At 38.1% G+C, this 19,751-nt stretch overlaps 1 protein-coding gene across 11 annotated transcripts in view; it reads right to left on the reverse strand.

The window, feature by feature from the left end:
* Positions 1–19,751, reverse strand: part of LOC131439306 (gamma-aminobutyric acid receptor subunit beta) — a 206,343-nt gene that overhangs the window by 118,337 nt on the left and 68,255 nt on the right. For all 11 annotated transcript variants that reach the window (XR_009231098.1, XM_058610178.1, XM_058610172.1 and 8 more), the window contains exon 3: positions 6,715–6,812. Coding sequence is in view for 10 of the 11 variants with exons in the window: in XM_058610178.1 (XP_058466161.1) it covers positions 6,715–6,812 (98 nt within the window). In the remaining variant the exon portion in view is untranslated. The remainder of the gene's footprint in view (positions 1–6,714; positions 6,813–19,751) is intronic.

Consider the following 19,751-nt stretch of genomic DNA (forward strand, 5'->3'; position numbering starts at 1 on the left):
CAAACACCCGGCATGGCTCATTTAACATAGAATAGACACCAGTGCGAGAGTGAATTTCTCTCGATGACATTTCTGAGAATCAAAGGTTAGCACGCTGCTGTGGAGATCCTCTCTGAAGCAACAAACGGTCGCTTATTCTCGTTTCGCGATCCGATTCTATACAGGCAGTTGATAATTGCGATAGAATCATTTCACTATTGCCGCTTATTCTAACTATGTGCATATAACCTTTGTATAAGTTGTGTCTATGAAAATGTATGTGAATGCTCCACACAAGGGTTTTGAAATATTGCAACCTAGTATGAGAAACATCAAGATGAACCATCGATTCGATTTTCTGCGATAATTGTTAACTTGCGATCCTCTCTTGGGAAATTCCTCACAGCAACGATCATTATCAGACTGTATATTTTTTCATGGACCGTGAAATACTCAGAGTATGAAGTGGAGCGAAGAAATGTAGAAAAATTCTCTCGCGGTTCATGTATTGAGAGACTCGAGTTCTTATAGCATCTTCTACCGGATTGAAAATGTTGTATACAATATAGATAGCAATATAGCAGCTTCTGTCAAATTTTCGGCAATCACCAACACTGAGTATAGTAACTACACATTATTGTTGATTATATATAGAAAGCTTCCTTCTTCCAGATTCTGCTTTCTCTGTCGGAAGTTCAAAAGAAATTCAGTAATGGTTATGCTGAACAGACAGTAAACTTTTTGCAGACAATTTGGGTAATAACTGACGTTTGTCAAATTTGAGCTCACCGAGACTCCGCAATTTTAATTTTTTTCCTGAGATGATTACCGACTACTCGGCGGTGTAAATCTCGGCAATTATTTTGACGAGATTTAGTGAAAAAAAAATTAGTTGTGTACTTTTAGATATCTGTTCATTTGCAGGCAGAGAAATTACTTTGTGCGTTTGGCCCTCTGATAATGAAGATTGCTAAAATACACCTCTTCTCCAACCCTAGCTTATGTGTTAATTATTCCAAACAAAGCAAAATTCTTTGTGCGCTCCATTACTGATGACTCGGGTATGCATGATTTTTTCCTGGGAGCTTTTGCTAAGTTTATAATAAAACAATTTCGGCAATTACTGATAGTTACGAAATTTGGGATTGCCGAGGTGCTCAGTAATTATATGTTTTACTAATACGATTATCGAGCACACGGCGGGTCAAATCTCGGTATTTTATTCACCAAGATTCAGCAATTAAATTTAAATGTGTAGATAAATGCTACATCTCGGTTAATTTTTCAAAAGTCCGTAAGAGCAAGTGACAGTTTCCCCTTGTTTACTTTTCTTCTGTTAATTACCAAGCGGTTTCCACGTTTATCACTCACCTCTTTGTAATAAAATAATACATGAAACCTTCGACTTTCAACAAATTTTAAAATACTAGAATACTTTTCAAATCACGTCACATTAATTGAAAGAGAAAAGTAAACAAAGAGAAACTTTCACTTGCTCATAAAAAAAAACAATCGAGACATGATTATACACTAATAAAAATTTGCGCGATCGATTCATAAGTAAACAACACTTCAATTTAGTATGCTTTTTCCTTTCAATACAAAACCAAAGCGATTTGTTTTAAGATTTCAAGTGCAAATTCACTAAGGTGCGAGATTAGATTATGTGTACATGTGTTAAACACTTCATTTTCTAGTGGAAAACGTTGTTGCTCGCAATAAAATTTCCTACAACTTTATTGTACAACAAAATAATTTTTGAGTACAATTAAGAAAGTTAGATTTCAGATTTCAATTTAAATAAGGACAACCCTAGTAACTTTTTTTCTTAAAAAGGAGTGCCATTTGATTACAAACAACTTTTGTGAAGACACCAACTACAAAAAACTAATATTTAATAGAGAAAATATTTTTGTCACGCTACTTTCCCGTTTCGGACCACTATGCAGTGGTTATTCTTCATTGTGCAATTCACTGGCAGTGTTTTGTTGACAAGAGCCTTTTGTATTGTTCAAAACAAAAGCAACTTCTGACTTCCCTGAATTCTCTCTAGAAGTGTCGAGAAAAACGGTGGTTTGTCAAAAAAGGTGTTGTCACTTTTGTTATTGTTCCATCAAAAGGTAAATATTGCATGACAAATATTGACTAAGGTAAAAAAAACACGTTTATCTTACAGGGTCCGGCACTCGAAGTGTAACCAACTTCAGACCGCTCGCGCAGCTGACGCACGGGCATCAGCTCTCTAGAAATTTGCTAAATGACAGTTCGGAGTTGTATTGCTTACAAGCGCAAGAAAGCATTTTGCCAAAAGTGAACGCGAAAAAAAAATCTTGACTTGAGAGAGCGAAGGAGTTGCTTCGTTTGGCCGAAAGCGGTCAATTTCCGAACATTGTATTTTCTGACGAGAAAATTTTTCCAATTGAGCAATTCGTAAACTCTCAAAACGATAGGGTTTACTTGACCGACCGTTCATACGAGAATTTGAGTCATCGATTGGCCACTAGGAGGCAGCACCCGCAACAGATAATGGTTTGGGCCGCAGTAACCGCAGATGAGCGCTCTCCAATCGTTTTCATCGAGCCTGGCGTCAAGGTAAATGCGACATATCATCGGGAAAGTATTCTGGAGGTTGCTTTGAAGCCGTGAACTTTGAAGACAAACATTTCGGTGGCAGACCATGGACGTTTCAGCAGGACTCGGCACCATCTCACAAAGCTCGAGTGAACCAAGAATGGCTGAAAAACAACGTTCCGAACTTCATCATGTCCACACAATGGCTCTCGAATACACCAGATGCGAATCCAATGGATTATTCTCTTTGGGCCATTTTGGAGAGCAAAGTCCGAACTAAAAGATACACCAATCTCGAGGCGCGGAAAAAAGTTATTGTCCGCGAGTGGGCCTAAATACCTGCAAGTCACATTCGGCAACTTGCGATTCGTTTTTTGACCGTCTCAAGGCCATAGTCAAGGCAAAAGGTGGTCATATCGAGCAAAAGTGAATTGATTCTGAATTTTGTATTATTTTTACACATTTTGTACTTTGAATTAAGTAAAAGTAATTTTCCAAACTGAATTTATGGTCTTTTTAATTGGTTACACTTCGAGTGCCGGACCCTGTATATCGTTTTCTCTTGATACCAAACCTAATCCAGTTTCTACCCTAACTGCTGTCAAACCGTTTGTTTGAAGCTAATTTCGAACCTAGTTTCAAAGTTGTTGAGCTGAAAATCAGTTTCGAATCTGGTTTTTATATCGGTTTGATTTCGCACTTAGCAACGGGAATTTGAGTAAACTTGATATAAAAACCAGGTTCGAAACTGACTCGATTTTAGTTCAACAACGTTGATACTAGGTTCGAAACAGGCTTCAAACAAACGGTTTGACAGCAGTTAGAGTGGAAACTGGGTTAGGTTTGGCATCAAGCGAAAACGACAATAGTGATGCTGATTAAAGACCTACTGATTCATTCGACCAAACACGAGCCGTAGATTTTCATCACGACCAAGATCGGACTCATGTTGTAGTTTTGGTCAAATACTAATTGAATAATATTGAATAGGTAATTTTACTTCATTCGCTTCATTGCCCAGACCAGATTCGGTATCAATAAATGGCCAGAAGGTTAGGCAAGAGTTTCCGATGGAGTTCAGACAAAATTCGGGGAAAATACTGGAAAATTTACTTCTATACAAAATAGTTAAACAGGTCATGACAAGAGCTGCGATATACTGGCGGTAGCCTTGCAAGGTATGATAAAGATGATAAAAACCGAAGCAAGCTATGGAAACCCCGATTTTCGATCGATTAGGGAATTTAGTTACATAAGTAACTGGCTTGTGTAAAATGCACATAATTAGTTTCATTTTCTTTCTTGGTTTGTCTTCGATTTGTCAGTGTAGTAGCAGTTCAAAATAAACTACACTTGTTTTATTTAAACCCTTTTAGCTGGCGCTATTGCGCAAAAACACATTGCATTTCCTGATTATAAGATATAAACTGGCAACTTGCCGTCAACAGATTATGAACATTTCGGCTGTGAACCATTTAGCGAATGATTTTTACTTTTGGCTAAAATTTGACATTTAGATAGTAATTTTTCATCGAGTAGTTAAATTCAACTAAAACTGCGGTCCAATTCAAAGTTCGACGAGTGAAAACTTATTTGGGTTTATTTTTCACTGAAAATAAAATGAAAACAAGTGGTATAATAGTTGCAATGCAGAGAAGGTAAGAAGAACGTTGAGAAAAACTTACTGCATTTGACAGTATATTGAAACTTTTTTTTGTAGTATTTTCTTGGACTGAAAGTATAGAAAGAAATTACACAGAGGTAATTTTTACTGAAGCTCAAAAATAGGAATTGTTCTGCAAGTTTTTTTTCAGTGTCGGAAAACTGACTGTACAGTTTTAACTAAAAGTAAAAACAATTCCCGATATGGTTCACAGACTTAGAGCCCTAGTCTGGTAGTCTAAAAGAAGCAATAATATTAAAAGTCGGCTCTCAAATAGTGCGAACTTTGCGTCTGCTTAGCGGTTCAAATTACACTGTTAGGTGGCGATGGCATTTTAATTCTAAACTGCTACTGCTTTGATGAGTTGAAGACGAAACGAAAAAGCAAATGACATTTTTCGCTGCCAAGCTCGATCTTTCGTCAGAATCGCCTTGGCTCACATAAACAACAGTTTTTTAAATAGGGTGACTGTAATTTTAGAGTGGATCATTTCACTTAAAATCCATTTCGTTGGAACCAGTTTCGCTAAGTAGGTAAATTTGTCGAATGATCAAAGTTCACTTTGTTTCTGTAGAGCAAATCGAGTAATTCGGAAGAAAATTTCCTCAATATATGCCGGTTTGAGGGGTTTCAACTTTTAATACTGAATGAAATGAATTTTGAAAATAAATATCAAACTTCGACCAAAAGTCCCTTCGATGAAAAGACTGATTTAGCGACAGGGTCTTATTTGACAAACGACCTAATCGGATAAATTATCCTGACCCCAGTCGGATGTGTAGTGGAATTGAATTTTTTTGTGGAGTCGCCCCTCTTCTTGGAATAGTAACTAATGCTAGTCACAATTGAAGCAATAGATTCTTCTAGGATTTTTTTGATTCCAAAGTTTGTCGGAGAGCAAATACGGATAAAAATCCATTGCCGATACCATGATTAAAAATCATGAAATCATGAATAATGTCTATTATAAATAATAAGTCATTATTTTATTAGCAAAATGATCGATATTGTGAACAATAATACATCGTCCATGAAAATTTTCATGATATCAATCATTTTGCTTATGAAATTTCTTGAAAAGACATGGATCATGATTTAATGATTAAAAAATCATGGTACCGGCAATTGATTTTTATCCTAGTATAGATTCATGGATTTTTTTCCTTTCTTCAGATTTTCCTGTTACACATAGCCACACAATTTGTTACCACCGAACTCAAACTTTCCCAACCCAATACAGAGTTCATCACCGAGGAAAACAGTCTTCTGGATATAAAGTTAAACGAAAAATGTGTGTGCAGAATCGTGATAGAGATCTGCACAACAGTAACAAAAAATGAAATGAACAGAAAATAATTGGAGGTTTTTAATATGCCTGAGTGCGATTTTCCATGTGCTCTAGGATATAGATGCTAGAGTTTCGAGATCTGCACGTTTCTTTCTCCACGAAACAAAATTCACTACTTCGTGTTTATTTCTTGCCTTACTGCTGAAAGACGGGTCACGACGTTTAATGCATCAAAAGGACTACCGCACTCGGATGTTCATTCGCAAGCATATGAACCCAAATTTAATTAAAACAACCATCCACTCGAGTCTGTGTGATACCACGTCATACTAGGGCTCTAAACTCATATGTTAACTTTTGCACCTTGTGGATGTTTACTTTTTTCTGTTTTTTTTGTCCTCCGCTTTTTTTGTATTACAAAAACAACAACTTGTCGCCCCGCAAAGTTTTCGCCCTCTCGCCCACTCGCAACATGATGACATGCTGTATTTATTGTGCAACACAAAGTGCCACAGGAAAAGAACACTGAAGCCTGCAACTGTAGCTGCCAAGTGTCAGCTATTGGCACCGTAGTCCGTTACGGTTAGGTGCCCCGGGCAGCAGCCGTGCCATGCTTGTAGTATCCCAGGAAAAACATTGTCACTTAATTAAATTCGCTACGACGTTGCCCATTCTGTTTTCCAGTGGTCAACAAACAAAAATTGAACTCGATGTAGTCGTTAATTTCCTACTGACTGCCGAAATGCGCTGGCAGTTACTTTCACCTTTGATGGGTAAAAGTGGCGTTCTGCTCACGATGTTAAATACGTAGACGAAGGGACACTTAATGCCTAAACCTAAACTCGTTTGAATTTACGGACTATTTTGTTCCTCGTAGCAACTTTTCTGACGCCTATCAACCTATAGTTGTTTTCCGTTCTAAACCTAAAACTTTTTTCATTAAGCGAGTTATTTTGATCCTGGTCATTCTCTCTTTCTCCTTTGTACAGACTGATATTTTTCGTCGCTATTGTGTCCAACTTTTGTCCCTATTACTACTGGTTTATCGTCGTGTTATCATTATTCTATGCTCGGTCGGACGGAAGTCGTAAAAACACGCGACAGGTACGACGCTATTGTCGTTCTGAATGAATTGGTCGCAGGAATTGGACATCAGAGAGACAGAGAAAGAGACTTTGTGCAGTGGGGGAAGTTGATGAAATCCGATACCTACCTCCGTAGTTTGGTCTTACTCTTTTGTCATAGCCAACGCTAAACGAGTCTAGAATAGCCGAAATATTTACATCCCCTAGCATACTGCCACCACCGGTCCTGCGGAAGAGAGAGAGAGAAAAAAAACATATCGTTAGTCCTGGGGCTCGAAGCTACTCAGGGAAGGCAGGATATTGCTCGTTTGAAATTGTGTCGCATTCTGGTTTCTTTTCATACCTAATGGGGTTGAAAAGGAACGGAAATGGACGGGAGTGGAAATATCTTGATGTCCAAATATAATGCGTGTAACTGTTCCAGAGAGGATTTGTATTCGATGTTAGATAACGAAAAACCATTTGCATGTACGAAACTTGGAAGCTTTTGGTATATTTTTGTATGCGTTTGATTAGGGGAAATTTATTATCTCTCCGGTCTGATTTCGAACACCAATCGCCTTTCAAGTTCGTAGTAATTATAGCAAATTTTTAAAGCAAATGATGCCTTTTCTTCTTGTAGGTGGATGTTTCCAGCTATCGTCGAAGCTGCAAGATTTTTTCGCGGCTTTCGAAAGCACAAATGTTTTTCTATTCGCGTCAGTGTAGGTAAAAAAAAAGATTTTTTAATTTTCCATTACGGAGAAAATAAAGGGTGATTTTTTAAGAGCTTGAGAACTTTTTTAAACAAAAAAACGCATAAAATTTGCAAAATCTCATCGGTTCTTTATTTTAAACGTTAGATTGGTACATGACATTTACTTTTTGAAGATAATTTCATTTAAATGTTGACCGCGGCTGCGTCTTAGGTGGTCCATTCGGAAAATCCGCTTTTTTATCGACAAATTTTGTTCAGCGATGAGGCTCATTTCTGGTTGAATGGCTACGTAAATAAGCAAAATTGCCGCATTTGGAGTGAAGAGCAACCAGAAGCCGTTCAAGAACTGCCCATGCATCCCGAAAAATGCACTGTTTGGTGTGGTTTGTACGCTGGTGGAATCATTGGACCGTATTTTTTCAAAGATGCTGTTGGACGCAACGTTACAGTGAATGGCGATCGCTATCGTTCGATGCTAACAAACTTTTTGTTGCCAAAAATGGAAGAAAACTTCGGAGAACAATTCATCTCAAGAAATGGACCGGTAAGTTGGCCACCAAGATCATGCGATTTGACGCCTTTAGACTATTTTTTGTGGGGCTACGTCAAGTCTAAAGTCTACAGAAATAAGCCAGTAACTATTCCAGCTTTGGAAGACAACATTTCCGAAGAAATTCGGGCTATTCCGGCCGAAATGCTCGAAAAAGTTGCCCAAAATTGGACTTTCCGAATGGACCACCTAAGACGCAGCCGCGGTCAACATTTAAATGAAATTATCTTCAAAAAGTAAATGTCATGTACCAATCTAACGTTTAAAATAAAGAACCGATGAGATTTTGCAAATTTTATGCGTTTTATTGTTTAAAAAAGTTCTCAAGCTCTTAAAAAATCACCCTTTATTAACAGTCTTTTGGTTTCGATAATGCGTCGCGAAACAGCTCGCATTATCTTTTGAACACTCGCGGCCATTTCGCTTTCCGGTAGCTCTTTATCTCTCAAGTAGCCCAATCCCTTTGATAATAGGCCAACATTATTCGAATGGAACGAAATTAAGTACAATTGGGTCGGTTAAGGTTCTTATCGCTGTTGTCACGGCATCACTGAAGTGGCTCTCTTAGAATGAATGAATCAATGGGGAAACGTTTTTGTATGCTTTTTGCCTTTCTCTGTAGAAAGGTATTAGAATTGCTGGAAAAATCGACTTTCGAACGGAGCCTCGGAAACCCATAGTGTTATATACCATTCGACTCAGTTTGACGAGATCGGAAAATGTCTGTGTGTATGTATGTGTATGTGTGTGTGTGTGTATGTGTGTGTGTGTGTGTGTGTGTGTGTGTGTGTGTGTGTGTGTGTGTGTGTGTGTGTGTGTGTGTGTGTGTGTGTGTGTGTGTGTGTGTGTGTGTGTGTGTGTGTGTGTGTGTGTGTGTGTGTGTGTGTGTGTGTGTGTATGTGTGTGTGTGTGTGTGTGTGTGTGTGTGTGTGTGTGTGTGTGTGTGTGTGTGTGTGTGTGTGTGTGTGTGTGTGTGTGGGTGTGTGTGTATGTGTGTGTTTGTATTTGTGTGTGTGTATGTGTGTGTGTTCGAAGATCAAATGTGTGTGGTCGAAGATCAAATGACTGCGACTTCTGTTTCCGAAGATATGATGGTATAAGTGACGTAACCGACAAAACGCTTTTTTTTTAAATCGACTTTCTGGGACTTTTTTTTCGAGATGACACTAAATCTCGATGTTTCATGCAATTCTAAGACTTTTGGCATCAAAATGTTTTTTCGATTTCGGAAATTTCATGTATTCCCCCCTATGGTGATTTTTCAAAATCTATGAAAATTCCACTAAGTGGACTGAGAAGGGTTTTCTTTTAGATTAGCATCACTCTTCTCATACAAACAGGCAACGCAAATGTCAAGTGCTTGGTTGGAAAAATGATATCTACTATAACTGATATAAACAGAAAAGAATGCTTTTGTGAACTACTCGATTCAATCTGAATCAGTTGGTGTCAAACATGAGCCCAAATTAGTGTCACAAATTATTTAATAAAAAAATAAAAAATGTTTTTATGCGACTGTTTTGAAGAAAGAGAAAGGCATTATCACACCACTAGGTGGATTAAGAAGGGGTTTCTTGTAAAGATTAGATTTTTTGGGGATGATCACAGCGTTATGGAAAATTCGATTTCCGACTCGAATTTTCTGTATCTGTACTTCTCCGCGAACGATTACCTCTCAAAATTTTTTCTTGAAACTCAAGTAACAATTTTTATAACTGCAGCTTATTTGTGTTCAGTTTGCAACTCAACATTTGAGGGATTGTTACTTACATCTAACCTTTCTCGTGGCTTTAGAAGCGCAGTTTTGATTTGTGACTAGCGACATATTGTTAAAAAAAGTTCAAAACTAGTTGTTGTTTCGTTACGACTAAATATTTTACAGAAGTAACGTTTGGCTAGATTCGACATTATTAAGTATTCAAATAAAGTTCATCCATTAACATGAACTCTCATACCGTTTCTGTCACACATTCAATATCCATTTGTAGCGCACAACAATCTACAAGGTTTGTGACGTTCCGGTAAATTTTTAGATCGACAGCATCAATGTTGGTGATTGTCGATATTTTGACAGAAGCTGGTCAATATTTATCTACATTGTATACAACATTTTCAATCCGGTAGAAGATGCTATAAGAACTCGTGTCACTCAATGCATGAAACTTGAGAGATTTTTTCTACATTTCTTCGTTCCACTTCATACTCTGAGTATTTCACAGCCCTGAAAAGAATTATAGCCTGGTAATGATCGGTGCTGTATGGAATTTACCAAGAGAGAATCGCAAGTTGACAATTATCGCAGGAAATCGAATCGGTGATTCGACTTGATGATTCTCATACTAGGTTGCAATATTTCAAAACCCTTGTGTGGAGCACTCACATACATTTTCATAGACACAACTTATACACAGGTTATATGCACTTAGTTAGAATAAGCGGCAATAGTAAAATGCTTCTATCGCAATTATCAATTGCCTGTATAGAATCGGATCGCGAAAAGAGAATAAGCGACCGTTTGTTGCTTCAGAGAGAATCCCCACAACAACGTGCTAACTCGTGATGCTCAGACAGGTCATCGAAAGAAATTCGCTCTCGCACTGGTGTCTATTCTATGTTAAATGAACCATGTCGGTTTTTTGTTGCTGCGATGATATCCGTCTCTCTTTGATGGCACTGATTGAATCGTGTGAAGAGTTGGTAGAGAGCGTTCTTTGATACGATAAATGCCATCCTTGGACGACATACATTACTTCAAACGATGACAGTTCGTTGCAAAGATCATTCACAATTAGCACAATCAGAAGTATTCAGAAATGACTCCCTTGGGGAACACCTGATCAAAAGGATCAAAATGTACAGTTCCGACTCGAAGTTTGTTATCCGATCAGGGAATCCATTTCGGCTCAATTTTTCAACAGCAAGTACATGAGGAACACAATCGAAAGTTGTAGGAAAATCGAAATACACCGCATCAACTTGTTGTCGTTTTTCAAGCTTGTCAATCAGAGTAGAAACGTAGCTCATCAGATTCGCAGTAGTTGATCGCTTTTAGACAAGCCATTGTGAACTGGTACTATTACAGCTTCTTTCCATTTGGCAGTAAAAACCCTACAGCGAGATAATAATATATAATATATATTTAAATTCCCGAAACTAGAAGTGTCAGCCATGTGATTTTCAATATCGAAATCTTGAACGAGTCTAAAATTATGGAAATCTTTTCATCCATATCCCAGAAAATTCAGCGGTATTGATATTTGTCGGTTAAGTCACTTAAACCATTATATCACTGGAACCATAAGTGATAAAAATTAGAACTTCAAATCTGTTTAATGAACCAATAATAGCTTCCAAACGAGCCTAAGTTTGTTGAAATTAGTTGAACTATTTTCGTAGAAATTGAACGGTAAGAGAAATCACACATAACACATTGATCAATAAGTCCCGAGACTAACAATGGAAACAACATATTTTTTGAAAAAAAAATTTTTTATTCATTAACATAATCACCTTTTAGGGTGATACAATGGTTCCAACGTTTTTCCAATTTTTCAATACCATGTTTATAAAAAAATTTATCTTTCGCTTCAAAATAAGCTTCAGTTTCAGTGATGACCTCCTCATTTGAGCCAAATCTTTTTCCCTGGAGCATTTTTTTAAGATCAGTAGTCACTGGGGGCTAAATCTGGCGAGTATGGGGGGTGGGGAAGCAGATCAAAGCCCAATTCGTTCAATTTCGCCATTGTTTTCATCGACTTGTGGTAGGGTGCATTGTCTCAATCGCGGCACCCACTTGGAAAAAACCTTTTTCATGCTCAATTTTTCATGAAGGATAGTAAATACACTTCCATATGATATCTGTGTCATCTCAGCAATCTCACGGAGCTTCACTTTACGATCTTTCATTATAATTTTTGTCACTTCACTCACATTTTCCGGTGTAACGGCTTCCACAGGTCTACCCGAGCGTTTCGCGTCATTTGTGTCGGTACGACCACGTTTAAACTCGGCGAACCACAGACAAATCGTTGCTTTTGATGGACAAAAGTCCGGATAACATTTTTCAATCCATTGTTTCGCTTGCACGGTGTTTTTACCCATTAAAAAACAATGTTTTATCAAAACACGAAACTCGGTTTTTCCATTTTTATACAAACTACAAAACGACTTTACTCCAACCTCGATAACTCAGCTGTTTCTGGTCGCATCGACTTAAAATTTCGATCCGTTTCATGCAAAGGTTAGTACTCTAGAAAGACGTGGTTACTGGTTTACTACGAGCGCCATCTCTGCTTTAGTCTCGGGATTTATTGATCCATGTGTTATACTTGCAAACACAGATACATTTTCCGACCTCGCCGAGCTGAGTCGAATGATATATAACACTAAGGATTGCCAGTGCTCTGATCAAAACTAGGGGTTTTCAGTAATTCTATTACCTTTCTATAGAGAAAAGCAAAACAGTTGTTATGATCTGTGTTGGAATAATCATGATCAGAAAAAGTTCACTATCACTCGCGAAGAAATCAGTTCAAGATACTTTCTAGAAAAAATGTGTCAGTGATGAAAGAAATTACTTCCTAGATTTTTATTCATGAAACATGACTTGTTGTGTCAACGAAACTTGAACACGAATTTCTACCTCCAGAAGAGACAATCGAAAGAGATTTTCAAGAGACAATCGAAAGGGATAAGAGTCTCCGATGATATTTCAATGCTGAATGTCACTACGCTTCAGTTCGACACCGATGTGTTCGGTGCAAGATTTAATGATTATATTTTTATCAATTAAAAAATCTCTACTGAATAAATGCACCTGAGAAATATCGACTGCATTATTTTCGATGCACGTAGGGTGGTCAATATGAAGACCAATATTTTTGTTCACATTTCAAATAGTGATTACAGCGACAAAAGGCTGTTTCAATTCCAGTTGGTTGATTATAATGCACTTTTTAGATTAAAGCCAATAAAATGCTATTTAGCATGGATTTGATAAATTGACACAGTAGGGAAAACCGTCGTGAAAATGGTTACTTTTGGTCTAGTGCGGAAAACTATATTTTCACTCAAAATGTTATTCAAAATCGATTATGCCCTAAATTTGGGTAGTTTTGAATAACTTTGTTGGTACGTTGGTACTCGAAAATTGAGTTAGGTTTCATAAAATCAGCAAGTTTTTGTCAAAAAACAACAATAAATTTACTACTCAGACCGAGTCTACTTAGCCAATGGGATGTGACATTCAGTGTTTGTATTACTACCTTGATCAAAAAGTACCCGGAATTTATTCAGAAAATTTAAAATACAAGATTATTTATCAAAATTATGCAAGCGCATGATCCAATCCTCAAATCATTTTTTATATTCAGTTCCCGGCATGGCTCTGATGGCTGCCATCTGCGATTTTTCCATAATCTCATCTCGGGTTCTGAAACGCGTTCCACAGAACGGTTTCTTGAGTCGATCGAATAGGAAAAAGTCGTAGGGAGCCGAATCAGGTGAATTCGGTGGTTGCTGAATGGTATTCGTTTCGTTTTCAGCCAAATGTACACTAGCAAGATCAGCGAGTTGTTTGCTCACAAATTTTTTCGGCGAATTGATTCACGCAATCGTCTCATAACTGTCATCTCTCTATTGGTTTCATTGATTTTGTTGATATTTTCGCCTGTTTTCGATGTCGATGGCCTACCGTTTCTCTCATCATCATTCACAGACTCACGGTCACTTCGGAAACGTTCGTGCCACTGATAAACGACTGTTATCTGTTATGTTGTATCGTTGCCGAAACACTCTTCTAACATTTGCAAAGTCGTCACATCATTGAAACCGTTTTCATCGCCAAATTTAATGCATATTCGTTTTTGCAAATTGAATTCCATTTTGAAAATTGTACAAATCGAGGACACGCACACTCAATGCAGCATAACTTTTACAAATGTTCAGGAATCGATTTGGAAATTTGATAGAATATCAATGACAGATGTGGCAACCTAAAAAAAAACAAAAAAATTAATCGGGTGACTGAGGGCGCCACACGGTGGTGATTCCGGGAACTTTTTGATCAAGATAGTATTGCGAGCGGCCATTTTCGACCCGGTCTCCCCTAGTCAAACAATCTAAAATGAAGCCTGCATTTCTCGAAAAATGGATAATGAGAATGGCATTTAGTTCAAGGGGCATAATGCATCATTGCTTTGGGGCATAATATCTTCTGTTTTGAGGCATTTTATACGACTGCTGGTTTTTAAACAGTGTTTTTATCAATCAATTTTTATCACTTCTAGCAGATTCATTGGAAATTTTGTTTCTAAGTCGTATTGCAATAAAATAACCACATTCTCGAAGAAAATATATTATTACATTTTGAAATATCTCAAGATTTTCTTAAGGGAGGCGTATTATAACACTTTACCTTACATAGAATTAACCAGGCCCGAAAGCATGGTAAATTGAACTCAAATCATACACGAGATGGCAGAATGCCCTTCGATAACATCGATCCATAATCCAATCAACCGCACTCGCTACCGGTGACACGTAATTTCAATCACTTTGATCCACTCACCTACGATGACTAAATTAGGATAATCACAACCACAGCAGAGTGAGGCTGTCTGGTTCCGAGGAGGAAAATTATTGTTGCATTTTGAACTGGCCATTGGAAGTGTCTGTCTCTTTATCGATCTCCATCTCGCTCTGACTGATTACATCGGTTAGGAGGTTTAATTTTTTTTGTTTCGTAGCCTCCGTTGCAATAGCCTGCTGGTTCGGTATTTCACTGCCGCCTCGTTTTTGTTCACTTGAACTCGTGGGTTCGCAATTTAATCTATTTAATCTATAAATACTTGTTCGACACCGATGTGTTCGGTGCAAGATTTAATGATTATATTTTTATCAATTAAAAAATCTCTACTGAATAAATGCACCTGAGAAATATCGACTGCATTATTTTCGATGCACGTAGGGTGGTCAATATGAAGACCAATATTTTTGTTCACATTTCAAATAGTGATTACAGCGACAAAAGGCTGTTTCAATTCCAGTTGGTTGATTATAATGCACTTTTTAGATTAAAGCCAATAAAATGCTATTTAGCATGGATTTGATAAATTGACACAGTAGGGAAAACCGTCGTGAAAATGGTTACTTTTGGTCTAGTGCGGAAAACTATATTTTCACTCAAAATGTTATTCAAAATCGATTATGCCCTAAATTTGGGTAGTTTTGAATAACTTTGTTGGTACGTTGGTACTCGAAAATTGAGTTAGGTTTCATAAAATCAGCAAGTTTTTGTCAAAAAACAACAATAAATTTACTACTCAGACCGAGTCTACTTAGCCAATGGGATGTGACATTCAGTGTTTGTATTACTACCTTGATCAAAAAGTACCCGGAATTTATTCAGAAAATTTAAAATACAAGATTATTTATCAAAATTATGCAAGCGCATGATCCAATCCTCAAATCATTTTTTATATTCAGTTCCCGGCATGGCTCTGATGGCTGCCATCTGCGATTTTTCCATAATCTCATCTCGGGTTCTGAAACGCGTTCCACAGAACGGTTTCTTGAGTCGATCGAATAGGAAAAAGTCGTAGGGAGCCGAATCAGGTGAATTCGGTGGTTGCTGAATGGTATTCGTTTCGTTTTCAGCCAAATGTACACTAGCAAGATCAGCGAGTTGTTTGCTCACAAATTTTTTCGGCGAATTGATTCACGCAATCGTCTCATAACTGTCATCTCTCTATTGGTTTCATTGATTTTGTTGATATTTTCGCCTGTTTTCGATGTCGATGGCCTACCGTTTCTCTCATCATCATTCACAGACTCACGGTCACTTCGGAAACGTTCGTGCCACTGATAAACGACTGTTATCTGTTATGTTGTATCGTTGCCGAAACACTCTTCTAACATTTGCAAAGTCGTCACATCATTGAAACCGTTTTCATCGCCAAATTTAATGCATATTCGTTTTTGCAAATTGAATTCCATTTTGAAAATTGTACAAATCGAGGACACGCACACTCAATGCTGCATAACTTTTACAAATGTTCAGGAATCGATTTGGAAATTTGATAGAATATCAATGACAGATGTGGCAACCTAAAAAAAAACAAAAAAATTAATCGGGTGACTGAGGGCGCCACACGGTGGTGATTCCGGGAACTTTTTGATCAAGATAGTATTGCGAGCGGCCATTTTCGACCCGGTCTCCCCTAGTCAAACAATCTAAAATGAAGCCTGCATTTCTCGAAAAATGGATAATGAGAATGGCATTTAGTTCAAGGGGCATAATGCATCATTGCTTTGGGGCATAATATCTTCTGTTTTGAGGCATTTTATACGACTGCTGGTTTTTAAACAGTGTTTTTATCAATCAATTTTTATCACTTCTAGCAGATTCATTGGAAATTTTGTTTCTAAGTCGTATTGCAATAAAATAACCACATTCTCGAAGAAAATATATTATTACATTTTGAAATATCTCAAGATTTTCTTAAGGGAGGCGTATTATAACACTTTACCTTACATAGAATTAACCAGGCCCGAAAGCATGGTAAATTGAACTCAAATCATACACGAGATGGCAGAATGCCCTTCGATAACATCGATCCATAATCCAATCAACCGCACTCGCTACCGGTGACACGTAATTTCAATCACTTTGATCCACTCACCTACGATGACTAAATTAGGATAATCACAACCACAGCAGAGTGAGGCTGTCTGGTTCCGAGGAGGAAAATTATTGTTGCATTTTGAACTGGCCATTGGAAGTGTCTGTCTCTTTATCGATCTCCATCTCGCTCTGACTGATTACATCGGTTAGGAGGTTTAATTTTTTTTGTTTCGTAGCCTCCGTTGCAATAGCCTGCTGGTTCGGTATTTCACTGCCGCCTCGTTTTTGTTCACTTGAACTCGTGGGTTCGCAATTTAATCTATTTAATCTATAAATACTTGTCATACACACACGGCACGGTATAGCGAAAGCAGCAGAAGCTAGTGCAGCGACCAGCGAAGAAGCAAAGTGGCTCGAGGTGAATGGGGAACCGGCTGTGCTAGGAAGGCACTGCATCGTGTGCCATACTTGCATGTCACTCTGCATATGTGCATACTTCTGCAGAGTCGATAAAATGTATGAACATATGAACTCACATATGCCTCGGATGACAGGTCGGCGGGTGGACGTGTGACGTAGCCAAGCTTTCAGAAGAAATTATCTCATTTGATGCTGGCCTAGCAGTGAAACGGTCGGAATTCGGTCTCATTCCGAAACCGCACTAGAAGGCGGCGTGTGCAGACGGGAGCGAGGCGAAAGGAGAAACTGGTCCAAGGCTATTTCCCATGGAATTGGCTGGCTGGGAAAAGTTTCCTCACCGTGAATCCGAGAAACTGAAACGTCCATTGTTTCAAGCATTCACACGAGGCTTTGATTCGTACGGGGGAACGGGCTGGCAGTTCAGTTCGGCAAGATATGAACACTTTATATATGTGTGGCGTTCGCTTCATGAGTAAACTTTTCAGTCCCTTGCACGAGTCATATCCCAGCCAAATAACTCGTAAAATTATATTATTTTCATTAGCATCTGACACTGACTCATATATCATCATTATTTGATGTGTAGTTTCTTCTCTCGAACGGGGCTGGGGATAGCGTATGGAGTTGACCCGCATAGATTTATAGCAGCATTGTTATAACACCCCTTTGGGTCGGGAAGGCGGGGCTAGCAGAGGAAATAGGAATAGTTAATAAGATCGTGAATTTCGTAGCTGGTTCAAAATTATACCATGACAGTGCAGTGCAGAGCCTATTCCTGGTGATGATTAGGCACGTACCCAGAGGGGGGGGGCGAAATCAGAAACAGAAATAAATGTTTGATGCGAAGCAAACAGTGTCAAAAATAAATAAAATGGAAATTTAATACGGGGCAAAACAAGCGACAATAATAATAAGGCACATTATTGTTCTGGATGACTGGAAAGAGAATGTGCGCGAGCTTACCATAGTTGAGCAAGACTCTGCAAATTAGAAAGATATTCTGCCGGCTTGATCTCGCATATACTTATTTAGGACTAAAAAAACGAGCGCAAGTGCACTTCGAGTACATGTTTGGCTGGATCCATTATTATACGCCAGGGAAATAAATGATTACCCGACAATGGACTGAAGTCGTCTTGGCACGAGTGCCTGGAAGAGAGGCTCAATGAGTCGGAAAGATCATGATGCCGGTTTTCTGGGATTTTCAAAGTATACTTTTGGAGTACTAAATTGATAAAAGACCAAAATCGCTGTGAAAGGACCTTACATGAAGCACATGAGCATCGCTACCATAGTTAAAATCAACGGTTTAGTGCTCCAATTACTTGCCCATCCACTATTTTCATCTGATTTGGCCTCCTCGAGCTGTTATCTATTCCCAAACCTAAAGTCATCTCTGAGAAATCGATGTGAGTTTCGTTTTGGAATTTTAGACTGCTATTTCCGGAACCTGTTTCCGAAACCTGTATAGCTAAAGTAAGTTTGTATGGCCATCAACTAATATGATCTACAAATTCAGAAGATGTTTTCCGTTCTCCACGAATCGAAGTAATGGAGCTATCTCGGACCACTTCTCAAAATCCATCACAAGTCTTGTGATTCTTAGTGCTCTAGAAATGTACATTCGGTCATAGTCTCTTAATTTTATTCAAATACCTAATAATGACAGTTGTAGTGTAAAAGTTTAGGGTGTCTAGTAAAAATACCGGTAAATGGCGCACGGAAATTATCTACTTAAGCTATCTTCAGTAAGATATTTTTTTTCATTCTGGGCCCCTCCCGAAACCAAATTCTAGGTACGAGCCTGGTGATGATATGCTAGGACTGTCGCGATATTCTCACCTCACAGATTACGTTTTCTTATTCGTATCGTATCATAATTGCTATTCAAATGTAGTACCTCCATAGAAATAATGAATTTGATATAACGAAAACCCATCCTTACATAAGCGACCGCTAATCGTCTGAAAAAAATAACTTCTTAATTCACGTAATTGTGTGATAGTGCCTTTCTCTTGTCATGCAAACAGTCTCATTAGAACATACTTCATTCATTGTGATAATTGATGACATGATTTTTTATCTAAATTAATTCAGGTTTATTATTAGATATTTACAAAGCTTGCTTCAGATAGAATTGGAACAAAGACATTTGCCTGTATTTCAGTTATTTATTATTGAATTCAAGATTTTTTTTTTATACAAATGTAGCGTTTTCTTCATACTTTTAAGAAAAAATACGGATAAAATTATTCGTCACGGTTTCGAAGAAATTCTCGAATTTTTCCTGTAACACGGCTCATTAGGCGGCGCACACCTTCTTCGTCCATCGTTTTAGCTATCTTATTCCACCAGGTCGTCATCTGATTGATGTCTTTGACAATCTTTCCCTTTGCCTTGAGTCTCCTCTTCATGATTACCCAGTATTTCTCATTAGGGCGAAACTGGGGGCAGTTGGGTGGATTAAGGTTTTTCGGAACAAACTGGACCTCTTTCTCTGCATACCATTCGTGAACGACTTTGCTGTAATGACAGCTTGCCAAATCTGGCCAAAACATTACGGGATGGTCGTGGGATCGAATGAACGGCAAAATTCGTTTTTGGAGACACTCTTTTTGGTATAGTTCCGAAGTCATTGTCTTATTTGTAACGAAAACTTTCGTTTTTTGCCACAGCTGCAAATGCCCTGCCAAATCATAAATTTTCTTGCAAATTTGTCAGCAAAAACATATTTAAATTTGGCTGGAACATCCCCCCGAGCCGTTGCCAAGTAAAATTTTTGACCTGGGATTTGCCCGAAGTCAGCCTTGACACAGGTTTCATCGTCCATCAGAAGACATCCGTCGAACTTGGTCAGCACCTGGTCATATAGTTT

The sequence above is a fragment of the Malaya genurostris genome, chromosome 3 (genome assembly GCF_030247185.1).
Source record: "Malaya genurostris strain Urasoe2022 chromosome 3, Malgen_1.1, whole genome shotgun sequence".
In the NCBI taxonomy this organism is placed as follows: Eukaryota; Metazoa; Arthropoda; class Insecta; order Diptera; family Culicidae; genus Malaya; species Malaya genurostris.